General features: G+C 54.1%; 1 protein-coding gene across 1 annotated transcript; it reads left to right on the forward strand.

The window, feature by feature from the left end:
- The first annotated feature begins 5,334 nt into the window (after positions 1-5,334).
- On the forward strand, positions 5,335-13,754 carry PGC (progastricsin). Its single transcript, XM_047103185.1, has 9 exons — positions 5,335-5,393; positions 7,435-7,585; positions 7,871-7,988; positions 9,097-9,215; positions 9,704-9,903; positions 11,520-11,642; positions 12,253-12,400; positions 12,811-12,909; positions 13,602-13,754. The coding sequence occupies exons 1-9, from the start codon at positions 5,335-5,337 to the stop codon at positions 13,752-13,754; spliced, it is 1,170 nt and encodes a 389-aa protein (XP_046959141.1).
- The last annotated feature ends 120 nt before the right edge of the window (positions 13,755-13,874 follow it).

Genomic DNA, 13,874 nt, shown 5'->3' on the forward strand with positions numbered 1-13,874 from the left:
AATCTGGTAGACCTCGCCTGAAACAAGTTATTAAGGTCAAATCCCCAGTATGAGCCACATCCATAGCATGTAGGTCTCATATCATGCACTGACAAGGGGGTATCTCCTCAGTGCTTGCTGCCCCAAAATCCATGCCCTCAATCGCCTCATGAGAAAACATCAGAATAGCCTCCACTGAGGGCCATTCCACAAAATGGTTGCTCAGCACTCTTGACATGTGGCAAGGTCACAAAAGACAAAAACTGAGGAATTCTCACAGACTGAAGGAGACTAAGACACGGAAACAGAACACAGAGTGGGGACCTAGATCGAATCCTGAATCAGAAAAAGGACCTTAGTGGGAATGTTGGTGAAATTAGCATAATGTTCACTGATTGGTTTTCAGGGTAAATTTCCTGGATTTGATCACTGCAATATGGCATGATGTCAGATGGTAACATCAGGGGATTCTGCATAAAAGGAATATGGGAGCACTCTGTACTACATTTGCCACTTTTCTCTAGGTAGAAAATTATGTCAAAATAAATTTTTTTTACAATGCATAAATTCTTGGGTCGCCTGGGTGGCTCAGTCAGGTAAGCGTCCGACTTCGGCTCAGGTCATGATCTCATGGTCTGTGGGTTCGAGCCCCGCATCGGGCTCTGTGCTGACAGCTCAGAGCCTGGAGCCTGCTTCGGATTCTGTGTCTCCCTCTCTCTCTGCCCCTCCCCTGCTCATACTCTCTCTCTGTCTCAAAAATAAATAAAAACATTACAATGCATAAATTCTTGAACTTGAAAAAAAAATTGGACCAGTATGTCCCCAGTAGATTTTATTTGTTTTTTGTTTTGTCCCCAGTCGTTTTGATTAAACTCCCGACATAAGAATAAAACAGATTTAAAAAAGAAAAAATAAAATAGATACAAAATTTAAGGAAAAACCAATATAGCAGCTGAAGCCGTAAGTAAACTTCATTAGACAGGCTGCCAAAGTCTTCAAAAAAATTGTTTTTAATGTTTATTTATTTTTGAGAGAGACAGAGACAGACAGCGTGAGTAGGGGAGGGGCAGAGAGAGAGGGAGACACAGAATCCAAAGCAGGCTCCAGGCTCCGAGCTGTCAGCACAGAGCCCGACGTGGGGCTCAAACTCAGGGACCATGAGATCATGACCTGAGTCGAAGTCGGACGCTTAACAGACTGAGCCACCCAGGCTGCCAAAGTCTTATAGAGCACCTGTGCCCAGGGCTGCAGTGAGGTCATTTAGCTGTGTGGGCTTATTTCAGGGGATCGAATACAGAGAGAGACTGAGATGCCTGGCCCGATCTTCCACCAGCTGCAAGAGACTCCTGAACCACTACGTCTTAAAAGGTACCCTTTAGGGGCGCCTGGGTGGCTCAGTCGGTTGAGCATCCAACTTCAGCTCAGGTCACGATCCCATGGTTCGTGAGTTTGAACCCCATGTTGCATTGGGCTTGCTGCTTTCAGCATGGAGCTGGCTTTGGATCCTCTGTCCGTCTCTCTCTCTCTCTCTCTCTCTGCCCCTTCTAGACTTGTGCTGTCTCTCAAAAAAAAAAAAAAAAAAAAAAAAAAGATACCCTTTAGCTTCTGCTTAAATGACTCTGATAATGAGCTCACTACTCTCTTCTTCTGGATAATTATTTGATTCTGAGCCCAAGTGCTATTGATAGTGATGAGAAATTGGAATGAGCCCAAATTAATGGGGCTAAGTAATCCCAGCAATGAGGACGGTAGGACACTCAATGCATACAGCCATCGAAAGTGATAAGAACGTGCTTTTCTTACTGCACGGAAATGTGTCCGCAGGAATCTTCGTACAAGAGCAGAACAGAAGCAGTGTTTCACACTGATTACAGCTATGTTAAACCTAAGTGTGTACATTCACAGCGAGAGGCTAACTTGGAACAGTGCAAAGAGTTGTAGTTTCAAGATGCCTTGATTTTTAAAAAGTAGTATGTATAGGACGCTAAGTGAAACTTAGTGTCGGATTTAAGGGGAAAAAACCCCCCACCCACCCTCCATTAAAGGGCTTGGGGATTCTCATTTCAAGATCGATTGAGAATGGCTGAATGGGGCGCTAGACTGGGAAGGATCCTAGAGCCTTGGCTCAGCACTACGGGAAAGAGTGATACGTTTGATTAATGATGTCTGCCGGAGAGGAAGGATTAGCATGCGAGTGTGCACCCCGGGTCCTTGCCATTTGTTCCTGAGACACTCCCAGCAACCAGTGTCACTTCTGTAGACATTCTGAAAAATGAGCTCTTGAAGGAAGCGTGTTCAGGGAGAGACCTCGTCTGTAGTTACGGGTGGTAGGATAGGGGGCGAGTCACTGGGATAGAAGACGGTACGCAATAAATACCATACGGGAAGGAAAGGCAAGGTCCTCCATAACAGGGGCCAGGTTGAGTGTAGGTGGGCACAGTGGGGAAGGCTTTGTGGCGTTTGTACTGGCTCTTGAAGGAGGAGGAGGTTTTGCAGGTGCAGATGCTTAGGAAGGCATCCCAGATAGACGGCACATCATGGATAAAGGCATGGAGGTTGGCAAATAACATCCTTGGGAGAAAGCCAGGTGGTCTCTTTGGCTGGAGAATAGAGCATGTGTAGGTTAGTGGTGGAAGATGAGCACGGAAATGGGGGGAAAGCACCAGACTCAGCATGACCTCAAGGCCAGGGTGATGAGATTGGGTTTCATTCAGTTAGCCACAAGGGGCCTTTGATGAGTTTTGAGGCAGGTGGTGCTCAGAAGGAGATGAGACCAGAGGGTGCTGAGAAAGTGCCTCTGTCCTGGGAGACAATTGCTCTGAGAGGATGCCAGGTCCTGGATTTTGACAAGATCCCTTTGGAGCGCGTGCGTGTGTGTGAGGGGGGAATCACAGTGTTGGGATAATGGGGCGGGGGAGATAAACCACGTCCCATCGAGGACAACCCCTTGGATTCCAGCTACTGTTCAGCATTGCCTGGGCTCTCGACCAGGCATAGGGAGGTACAAGTGGCAGTCTCTGTCCTCTGGAAGCTTCTAGTCTAGGGGGAGAGGCAAACACATCCCAGGAAACGACTGGGACTGATCTGAGACGGTGTGAGATCCAGCACCAAGGGGAGAGCGTCAGCTGGATGTGCAGCACTTAGGGGCAGAAGAGAAACGCGGATGAAGCCACCGGGGCCAGGGGGCTTCTGTCCTGCGTAGAAAGAGGGGCCCTCCAACTGCACATCCCTGGATGACTTCTAAGGAGTTCTCAGACTGTGGATCCCTGGCTCTGGAGGACAGAACTTGAAGGATGAGCAGAATTTGGACACATAGAAGGGAGAGCTTTCCACATATGGGAGGCTGGGTCTTCGGGGTTGAGACAGACACAGATGAGGACTTGGAATGTCTGAGGAGACTGGCTGAGCTGTCAAAGATCAGGTTGGGTAGGTAGGGGGTGCAGACCCCCCCCAGGGCCTGGCAGCCAAGAAGGGAGGCCTGGCTTGAAGCAGTGGGCCAGGGATGCTCAAAGGGAGGTGGTGTGGCTGGGGTTGGGGGGAAGGTTAGCCTGGCAGGTGGCAGACTCCTGGGGTCCTACCAGATAAGGAAATAGTCCCTGGCGGCCCCATGCTGGGAAGTCTGGCAGGCCTCACAAAACTTAGGGGATCCCACTGGTTCTGGTGTATTCATAGGTTTTGTCAAGATTCCAATGAACCTATGCCTTTCTTTGGCCTGCTCTTCCATAATCTTCGGGTCCCCTGCTCTGGGGAAAACACTTCTTCATTCCCTTGTCTTCCTTCCATCTCGGACTCCTGGGGACCCTGGGGACTGCAGGGACACAATCAGGCAGGTGCATCCCATTCTGGGCCGGGCCTGGGAAGACCTCTAGTGCCCTCTTCCCCTCCCCCATCGTAGGACTAGGGGAGGCTCTGGGGCTCTGGCTGGACGGTGGATGCTGGTGGCCAAGGAGAAAACCCCCCACCGGCTGGGTCATGTCAGTGTCTGCAGGCCCGGTTATGGCCTTTGGTGTGGGGCTTGAGGGCCTGACAAATGTGTTTGGGGCCCTGAGTGTGTGCTACAAGGGGGCAGGGAGCGTTTTTACACGGGGATATTTTTCTACTCCCCCCAGAGTGGGCGCTCTCTTGTGCCAGGCTGGTGCACACTGGGCCAGCTCCGGATCATCTCAGGCAATGAGAAACTTGTAGCCAGGAAGCAGGGAGGGCCAGCAGACGAGGGAGAGAGGCCTGGGTTGACTAGACTCAGGGGCAGAAAAGCAGCACTTGACAGCCCTGGGGGACACAGGCATTTCAGGAGCGCTAAAGACAGGGGAAGTCTACAGGGGCCGGAGAAGAGAGACAATGAACAGAGGCAAGTTCTGGCTGTCCCCTCCTCCTCTACCTCTGCCCCAGGCCTCCCTTTGTTGCAAATCAGTACAAGTGGAACAGCCAGGGGCCAGTGTAATTTACATCAGGGGTGTGTCCCCAGCACCTGCTGAACCATGATGACAATCTCTCCATTTGACCCCCTTTTGCTGCAAATAGCTCTGACCTCAGCCACTGGCATCTCAGCCCCAGCACCTGCTTTAGAGCTAAGGATATTACCGTCATCGCCACCATCAACACCGCCCTCACTACCCCATGGTCATTACCATCATCCCAGGTACCGGCCCCATCATCCCCCAGTCAACCAAATTGCGTCCCACGAGGTCTTGGGGGGTGCTGGAAACCAGGATTTGGCCAGACTTCCGAGTGTATCGTGTCCAGACCAGGGATGCTCAACAATTTTGCCCCTTAGGTGGACACTGGGCCATGCCCTGAGACATTTTTGTTTGTCACAACTAGGGTCCTGCTGGTGACATCCCGTGCATAGAGGTCAGGAATACTGCTAGACATCTACAGTGCACAGGACAGCCCCCCGCCCGCCCCTAAAAATTATATGTTCCAAAATGGCAATAGTGTTGAGGATGTGAAAACTTGCCCGTGGAGGCCCTACAGCCCTCAGTTTACCTGACCCTGGCCCTCACCCCAAAATGCGCACATCATGCCACTGTTCCTGGACAAGAAGAAATCCTCACCAGCCCATCTTATGGCAACTCTTACGCACACTTGTTTGGCGTCCTCTGCTTGTATTAAAAAGTGCAGAAGAAGAAAGTGCTCTGTGGCCACCCTCCAGAAGGAAAACGCACAGAAACCACAGACACCCGGAGCACAGGGTGCACTCGGGATTGAGGTCACACTTTTGCCTAGGGCCGGGAGGCAGGGACTGGGCTCGATCCCGGGGGGTATAAAGGCAGAAGGAGTGCTCAGGGCCTTCCCTCCACTGCAACAGTCAACTTGGAGTGGCTCTCCCTCTGTGGCCAGCTGGGAACAAGAACCATGAAGTGGATGGTGGTGGCCTTGGCCAGCCTCCAGCTCTTGGAGGCCGCAGTGGTCAAGTGAGTCTGGGGCCTGGCTGCCGGAGCAGGTGTGGGTTGGGGCGTCCGAGGCAGAAGGGGCTACAACCTTTGCCCTCAGGAAACGTCTACAACTGAACCAAAGGAGAGTTTGTCCATTAGATGCCCAGCAAGCCTTTACAACAGACAGACACTGAGCATTCACGGTGAAGAAAGACAGGCTTCTTTACTGGTGTTACACCACTCAGAGAATGGGGCGCTAATGCTGAACGCAGGGTAGGGGGCTGAGAGTCGTGGGTTCTTCTGATGGGTCAGGGATCGGGTCAACTTCAGGACTGATTGACTTGTCTTTCCGGCCCTGGTCTGTCCGGTTTCATCAACTGTGACTGGGTGGTCATTCCCTTCCCTGGTCTGGATCTGCAAAACATCTCAGCAATTTGTGTGAGTGATGCTATCTCTGGTAACAAAAGCAGAGGCCGCACACCTTGTGATTGCGCGGGCTAATTCATTTCTTGTTCTCCTGGGCTTTGTTTTCATTGTCTTCAGCATCCTGGGGTTTTCCCCTGTAATCTTTAACTTGGGGCCACATGCCTTTCTGCAGACTTAATTCTGTTGGTGGTTGCACTTTTGGGCGAAGGGAAAAGCAGAAGCGCTTTCCCCTCTGATGAGAAAAGAAGGACCCGGCACAGGGTAGTAAGGGTGACTGCTGTCCAAACAGACCCCGCATGGCAGGATTGCTTTCCTCCTGCAGAAAGGAACGATTATTTCTGGATAGGCAGACATTTGCTAAAAATTGCCTTAAGGCCCAAAATTTATAGCGCAGATGGCACAATCATTGAAGCAGAAACAGCGGTAAGGTGATGTCTACGTGCCAGGTAAGGTGTCAGAAGAAAGGGAGCAGGAGGCGTGGCGTCCAGGACCTCCAGAGCGCTCCCGGCCTGCACACTGCTTGCTATGTGACCCTTAAAGACTGATGCCTCCAGCTCCTCTGAGAAATCTGTTTGCAATATGCAAATTCTGTCGAGATGGTGAGCCAAGCAATCGTCAGTTTTCACAGCTCAATGTGAATGGCTGTAGCTAAGAATTCCGGAAGAATGAGGGGTCCTGACGGAATGGGGATTCAGGTGGGGAAAGAAAAGAAAGAAGCAGCACTTCTGGAGTCTGGAACGAGCCTGGGTGGACCCACAGAGGCCCCTTATGTAATGACAGCAAGCTGGTCTTGGAGGAGGACAGCCAAGGGGATGGGGGCAGAAGCCCAGAACTCAGAAGTTCCAATTCCAGAGCTGATCTGGGCCCCAGACCACCCAGGCCAACTTCCGCATTGCCTGGTGTCTGGAGAAGAGCAGTGATGAGCCCCAGGCTAGGGGATTAGCAGTGTGGGCAGACCTGGGACCCTGTCTTCTGAGTCCCAGTCTAGTGCTGTCCCCTCTACCCATGCTCTGTCACATCAGCCGGGGTCAGGTGCCTGAGGACCACCATAGCAGAGGATCTGGGGGGATCTCTGCCATCTCTGAAATCTTTCTTATAAATGCACATATCCTGGGCTGCCTGGCTGGCGTACTCAGTAGAGCACGCAACTCTTGATCTCGGGGTCCTGAATTCAAGCCCTACGTGGCACACAGAGCTTACATAAAAGAGAAAGCGTATATCCTGCCAAGGGTAATGGCCGAAGTCCCCTCCCCTTTCTGGGAAGGAATTTATGGGATACCTGAGAACAGAGGGCCAGGGAAGGATGAGGAGCCTTGAGATGAGATGTGGGCAGGCATGGGTGGAGGTATTTGTTTTCTGAATCTTGGAACAAGTCCTGAGAAGATTTTTGAAAGAAGAGAGGGAGAGGCAAAGAGGGAGGCAGAGGGAGAAAGAGACAGAGGGATAGACCCAAAGAAAGAGACAGAGACAGAGACAGAGAGAAAGGGCCAGAGCTGGAGCCAGAGCAGATGGGCACACGGGACAGAGGAGCAGGGAGTCTGGGGCATGTGGCTGGAGATGGAGAGGCGGGTGGGTAGGGGGGAGAAGGGACTGGGACCATCAGAGGTGCTGTAGGAATGAGGGAGGCCCCGTCCTGACCCCAGTCCCTCTGCAGAGTCCCCCTGAGCAAACGAGAGTCCATCTGGGAGACCATGAAGAAGAAGGGCTTACTGGGGGAGTTCCTGAGGACCCCCAAGCACGACCCTGTGCAGAAGTACCACTTTGGCAACCTCAGTGCCGTCTACGAGCCCCTGGCCTTCCTGGATGTGAGTCCTGACGCCCTCCCTGGGGCTCCCTCTCTCTACCGGCAAAGTCTGAGGCCAGGCCCTGGGGGTGTGCTGCACCATCTACTTTGCACCCTCCCATCAAGCCCCTGGGGCCTGTCAGACTGGCCTGAAGGGCTCTGTGATTTGGGAAAGTACGGGAGCGAGGTTCGGGCCTCTCCCTCTGGTGTGGGTTATAGGGCAGGGGCTCCGTCCATGGAGGTCTGGCTGGGCCTCAGGGTCCCTAGATCCCTGCAGAGCTAACAGCCTGCCCCATGGCCCCCCCAGAGTCTCTACCTTGGTGAGATCAGCATTGGGACTCCTCCGCAGAACTTCCTTGTCCTTTTTGATACTGGTTCCTCCAGCCTGTGGGTGCCCTCTGTCCACTGCCAGAGCCAGGCCTGTGGTAAGTGCTGGGCTTGCAAGGACAGGTGGCCGGTGAGGGACTGTGAGGCCGGGGCGCTTCCATCCTGAGAGTCAGGGACTTGGCCAGGATCAAGGGGCATGTGCAAGACAGAGCGGAGAAGAGGCCGGCCGTGGAGCTGGGTGATTACTTTGCCTTCCCTCTCACCCACACGTGTGCAGAGGGTTCCTTCACCTGCTCCAGCCTGACCCTTCTGGTCGGTCCGGCCCACTTCTCTCTGCTCCATTCTGTTCACTGCAGACAAGGCCATTCCCTCCCAGCAGCATCTACAACATTCTTTCTCTTCCACTCTCTCCACTCTTCACGAAGTTCTCATTGAGAGTCTCCCTAGACACATGGGACAACAGTATAGGATGTGGTCCCTGTATTGTAGTTGTATTTCTTTTTTTTTTAATGTTTTTATTTATTTATTTTGAGAGACAGAGAGAGAGAGATCGAGCATTCAGGGGAGGGGCAGAGAGAGAGGGAGGGAGAGGATCCTAAGCAGGCTCCACACTGTCAGCGCAGAGCCCGACCCCGAGCTTGATAGCACGAACCGTGAGCTCATGACCTGAGCGAAAATCAAGAGCCGGACGCTCAACCAACTGAGCCACCCGGGCACCCCCTTGCAGCTGTATTTCAAGACAGGCCAGGTTCCCCTCCTTAAGGCTGCCCTGGTCCCTGCCAGAGCTTTGGGGTGTGGGTCCTGACACTTTTTCTCCCAAGAATGCCTCGTTGGCCTTGTTCCTAATCTCTTAGCTTCCTGGTGTGACCAGTTTCTTGATGGGGCGAGGGTGGGGGGAGTGCGGGCATGCCCTGGGGTTCACCTGCTCCTACAGCTGATGGGGGTGGGGTGGGGATATAAAGGGAACCAGGGAGGTGGAGAGGGAGTCTATGCATCCTGCCCCGGAGGGTCACGGTCAAAGGGCACCCCAAGGGTCTGTAAATCAGAGGGGGCTTTGAGGCCAATGCTGGGAACCCCCTTGGCTGGCCACCCCTTGACTCCGTGGCCAGGGATGCTGAGGCCCCAGGATGTGAGCACAGGCTGGGACAGAGGTGGACCTCCCTCCCCCTGCCAGCCTGCCTCCCCAAACCCTCCCTCCCACTGCAGCCGGTCACTCCCACTTCAACTCCAACGCGTCCTCTACTTACTCCAGCAACGGGCAGATCTTCTCCGTGCGATACGGCAGTGGCGGCCTCCGCGGCATCTATGGCTATGACACTCTAAGGGTGAGCCACGTGGCAGGCTGCTCCCTGCCCCGGGACGTGGGGACTGTCCCTGGGGCTCTGAGCCGGGTTGGAACCTCACAGACCTCACCGTCTCATGGGAGGTCAGATGGAGATGCTGGAAAATATGGGAAAACTCCTAGTGCTTTACTGCGTACAGGCCGGGAAATCAGTACCCCCCCCCCCCCCGGGGCTCCTTCGTGCAGTCACCCGGCCCTCCCTGACTGCATCATGTACCAGGCACCCAGGACACCTGGTCCTCTCCTTAAGAGGCTTAAAGCTGAGGGAAGATGAAGGGCGGGGGCGGGGGGGGGGGGGCGGCAGGGCTCAGTGAGGCCGTTTGAGAGTGAAAGTGGTTCTTGTGAGACCGGTCAAGAAGGCAAGGGGCAAAGGCGATGGAGGGATGATCAAGGGAGCCTCTGCGGGGGGAAGGTTTGGGGGAGGTGGGTAGAGTTACACTTATCACCTCTCATCCCCCGCGCCCCCTCCAGGTCCAGAGCATCCAGGTTCCCAGCCAGCAGTTTGGCCTGAGTGAGCTTGAGCCAAGTCCCTATTTCCTCCATGCAAAGTTTGATGGCATCATGGGCCTGGCCTTCCCTTCCCTGGCAGAGGGTAGGACCACCACCCCCCTGCAGGGCATGCTGCGGGCAGGCGTCCTCTCCAGCCCAGTCTTCAGCTTCTACCTGGGCAGGTAAGAAACTGCTTGCGTGTCCTTAGTTCCCAGGCAACTCCCTCCGTTTTCCCCCAGACCCTGGAAAAGGGTGAGGCTCAATGCTTTGGGGTTTGGAGGGCTCCCATCAGGGAATGGCTCCAGCTACTCCCGTGTCTAGCATTTTCTTCCTGGGCTTCTTAACATTGATTTTTGAGAGACAGAGCGAGACAGAGCACGAGTGGGGGAGTGGTAGAGAGAGAGTGGGGACGCAGAATCCGAAGGAGGCTCCAGGATCCGAGCTGTCCGCACAGAGCCAGACGCGGGCCTCGAACTCACAGACCGCGAGATCATGACCTGAGCCGAAGTCGGCCGCCTAACTGACTGAGCCACCCAGGCGCCCCTTCTTCCTGGGCTTCTGAACTGTCCCTCACTCCACACCCTTTCCCCCGTCCCTGCGTCTGTCCCCAGCCCACTCTGACTTTTCTTTGCATCTCTAGTCCAGGTCAGAATCTTTCCCTCTTCTGGGTGAACTTAGCTTTGAGTGTGGCTGCTGATTCTCGATACATCTTGGATTTACCTGCTGCCCAGAGCCTCCATTAGCTCATTGCCTTCTGAGCCAATATTTTCTACCTGGACACTTCTTTTGTATAATAATCGATGGCCTCATCTCCTTTGATCTATTGTTCTAGCCACGTCCTGGAGCCTTCTGGTCTACCTTCATCATTTGCCCCTGACAAGTTGTTTTCCTCACAACACACAAGCGATGGCCCAGGAGCCAGAGGGTGGGGGCAGGGGTGAGTGGCCTGGAATGGACTTTCCTTCTTTTCCTCTCCAGAGCTAGTCAGCCACCTTCTGGAGATAGTCAGCATCTGCTATCTGGGGTTTAATCGCTTGACTATGACTTTCAACAATATTACTCTGTTTCTAATGTTGGGGACTTAACTCTCTACCTCTGATTACAATTAGCTTTGAGTTTAGCCCTTAGGAACTCTGTCCAATTCCACACTCAGGTTCAACCACCAGGGGAGGCTGAAACACACACGAAAAATCCTCCCTTCCTCTCTGCCAAGGACCTACCTCCCTCCGGTCCCAGTAGAAAAATGACAAGTGGGGCTCAGTGTCAGGCTCCCACTGACATATGACACCAAGCAGCAAGAAGCAGAAGGGACAGGAGAAGGGCATGTGGGGTGGGGGGGAGGGGGGTGCACAGGGAACCTATACAACCAGTGGCTTTCCCTGAAGCAGGGCCTTGTGGGGCAGCGGTATCTGGAACCTGAGGCATGGGAATGCTGAGGGGCTCAGCTTGGAGCTACAGTCAAAAAGGGGGACAAAAGTCCCTTCCCTCAGGCTTCCACGGTGTGAGGGGTAGACACAGCATGGGGAGTCCCATTGTGATGGGCAGACACAGCCCTGCCTTCGGGGAGTCTGATGGGGGAGACAGAGCCAATCTCAGGGAGCCCCAGCCTGAGGGAAGAGACACAGCCATGCTGTCAGGGAGCCCTAATCTGAGGGGGAGACACAGACCCGCCTCGGGGACCCCCCCACCCCAGCCTGCAGCCAGGGCAGGACCTCTATTTCCCTCTGAGAGTGATTACTCAGTAGGAAATCTTTTCCATAGTCATTCCCTGACTCACTCTTCTCTTTGCCTTCTGCAGACAGATGAACCCTCAGAAAGGAGCAGTTCTCATATTCGGGGGGATCGACCACAGCCTGCACAGGGGTCCGATCTACTGGGCCCCCGTCACCCAGGAGCGCTACTGGCAGATTGGCTTTGAGGAGTGAGTCTATGGTGGGGTCCCAGGCACGTGGGCAGGCTTTGAGGCATTTCATGTCACACACACACACACACACACACACACACACAGAGATGGACACACACAGGAAGGTACTGCTGGCAGGTGGGGATAGAGGACCTCTGAGGCCTGTCCCCACAAAGCTACAGCTGTCCTCTGCTGGAGATCGAAGGTCCAGCTCAGCCTGGAAAAATGGGGTGGGGTGGGGACGACATACAGGGTAGGTCTTAGAATTCCAAACATAGACCCTGTGGTCCAACACTATGTGCTTAGAGATTAGAAACTGGGATGTATGTGGGGGGATCAATGTGCTCAACGTACTCACAAAGAATCAGTGACCCCGGCTTTCAGTGTTTCTAGAACCTTCCTTGGAACTGGTAAGAAAGACATTCCATGACCCGTTAGGTGGCTTTGGGTAGAGTCTGGTATGGTGTAAGTCAGGGGGATGGCTGGATTGACCTCTGCAGAGTCCTACTTTTCTGAGGTGCACCTTGATTCTACGGCTGTAGCTGTCTGTCCCTCAGTGGTGGGGAAAGCCCACTTCCCAGCTGCCCTGAGCTGGGGGTGCTGAGGGGGTTCGTCTCTTCACCTTCAGGTTCCTCATTGGTGGCCATGCCACCGGCTGGTGCTCCCAGGGCTGCGAGGCCATCGTGGACACAGGCACATCTCTGCTCACGGTTCCCCAGCAGTACCTGAGTTACCTTCTGCAGGCTACAGGGGCCCAGGCGGACCAGTATGGACAGGTGCGTCTGGTGGAGACATCCCCCTTCTTTTAGAGAGACCCTCCAGGAGGCATTTATGATCCTCCTCCGGCACAGGAACAGCCCGACTCTTGGCCTCCATGCTTCTAGCTGCCCTGAAGCACTGGAGGTGGGGGGCTCTGGGATGCCTGGGGCTGTGGGCCCGGAGGCGGATTCAGGGGGGGCTGGCACTTTGTCCTGAGGGGACATGGGGAGGTTACTACTCAGCAAAATTTCCTTGGAGCTTCAGCTCCTCAAAGGAAACTGGTTCAACACTTGCCAGGCTTGGGAGTAAGAGCAAGAGAGCTGGAATGTGGGGCCGAGTGGGGGAGGGGGGCTGGGGTGGCTGAGGTGGGGCTGGCAGGTCCTCTGATGTGGACGATGAGACCCTTGGGCCCCGTTCCTCTCTGCAGTTTATGGTGGACTGTAACAATGTCCAGAGCCTGCCCACCTTGACCTTCCTCATCAATCGTGTGCAGTTCTCCCTGCCATATTCCTCGTACCTCTTCAGAGTAAGTCTGCAGGGATGTGACTGGGTGTGAGGAGGGGCTGGGAGCCGGAAGCGCTGGGTCTCCTCACCACGTGCCATTTCCCAGCTCCTGGCAATGCTGCCTCACGTTGTCCACCCACCGATTCCAAACCCCTTCTCGGGCACGAGGCTGTGACACAGAAGAGTGTCATCTGTTATTTATTATTATTATTAATCAGTGTGGAGGGACACTGGGTTGTTTGTGGTGCACTAGCTAGGGTCAGCCCTGTTTGCCTATGCTGTCCCACCGGGATGTCACAGCATTCAAGGAGGGAGGCGCTAATTTCTATTTTACAAGTGAAAACTTGGAGGTTCAGAGAGGGTAAGACACTGACACAAGGCTCCACAGCCAGTCAGCGTGAAGCTAGGTTTGGAAGCCAAGTTGGGCTGGCTTCAAGGCTTTGCCAACCAGGCTGACCTACTCCAAATGGGGAGCAAAAGAGAGGCGGAGGGGAACCTGGGGAGAGGAGACTATAGATGGTTACCGCAGTGTGCATTTACCCATTCCAGACCTCTCTCCCACCGCCCCAGCTCTGGAGGCTCAGTTGGCCTGTGAGCCCTCAAGGGCAGAACGTCTGGCTCACTCATTTCTGCGTTTGTGCTCCCGGCCTGGGGCTCAGGGCTGAGCAGGGCTCTGTCCATGCATGAGTGAATGTGTGCTACCCTTCTGTGCAGGGAAATGACATTTGTGCCATTAGAGTCCAGGCCACCTACCTGCCCTCTAGCAGTGGCCAGCCCCTGTGGATCCTCGGGGACGTCTTCCTCAGGTCCTACTATTCCATCTTCGACATTGGCAACAAGAGGGTGGGCTTTGCCGTTGCCGCCTAGACTGAGTGCCTGGACGCCTGGGCTCCCTTCTTCCTCTAGATCCCCCACCCCGAGCTTCTCTGTGTGCTTCTTCTCTGGACTCAGCCTTCTTTTTCTAGATTTTGGGTTTTCTCTCATAAT

This window comes from Lynx rufus, unplaced genomic scaffold (assembly GCF_022079265.1).
Source record: "Lynx rufus isolate CCGP_SWC_20201006 ecotype Redwood Valley unplaced genomic scaffold, mLynRuf1.p SCAF_6, whole genome shotgun sequence".
Lineage (NCBI taxonomy): Eukaryota > Metazoa > Chordata > Mammalia > Carnivora > Felidae > Lynx > Lynx rufus.

Bases quoted from the DNA above. Each gene is read 5' to 3' on its own strand.
- PGC (XM_047103185.1), top strand. From the start codon at position 5,335: ATGAAGTGGATGGTGGTGGCCTTGGCCAGCCTCCAGCTCTTGGAGGCC. The intron at 9,904-11,519 runs GTAAGAAACTGC...TGCCTTCTGCAG, and splicing joins TTCAGCTTCTACCTGGGCAG to ACAGATGAACCCTCAGAAAG. The intron at 12,401-12,810 runs GTGCGTCTGGTG...TCCTCTCTGCAG, and splicing joins AGGCGGACCAGTATGGACAG to TTTATGGTGGACTGTAACAA.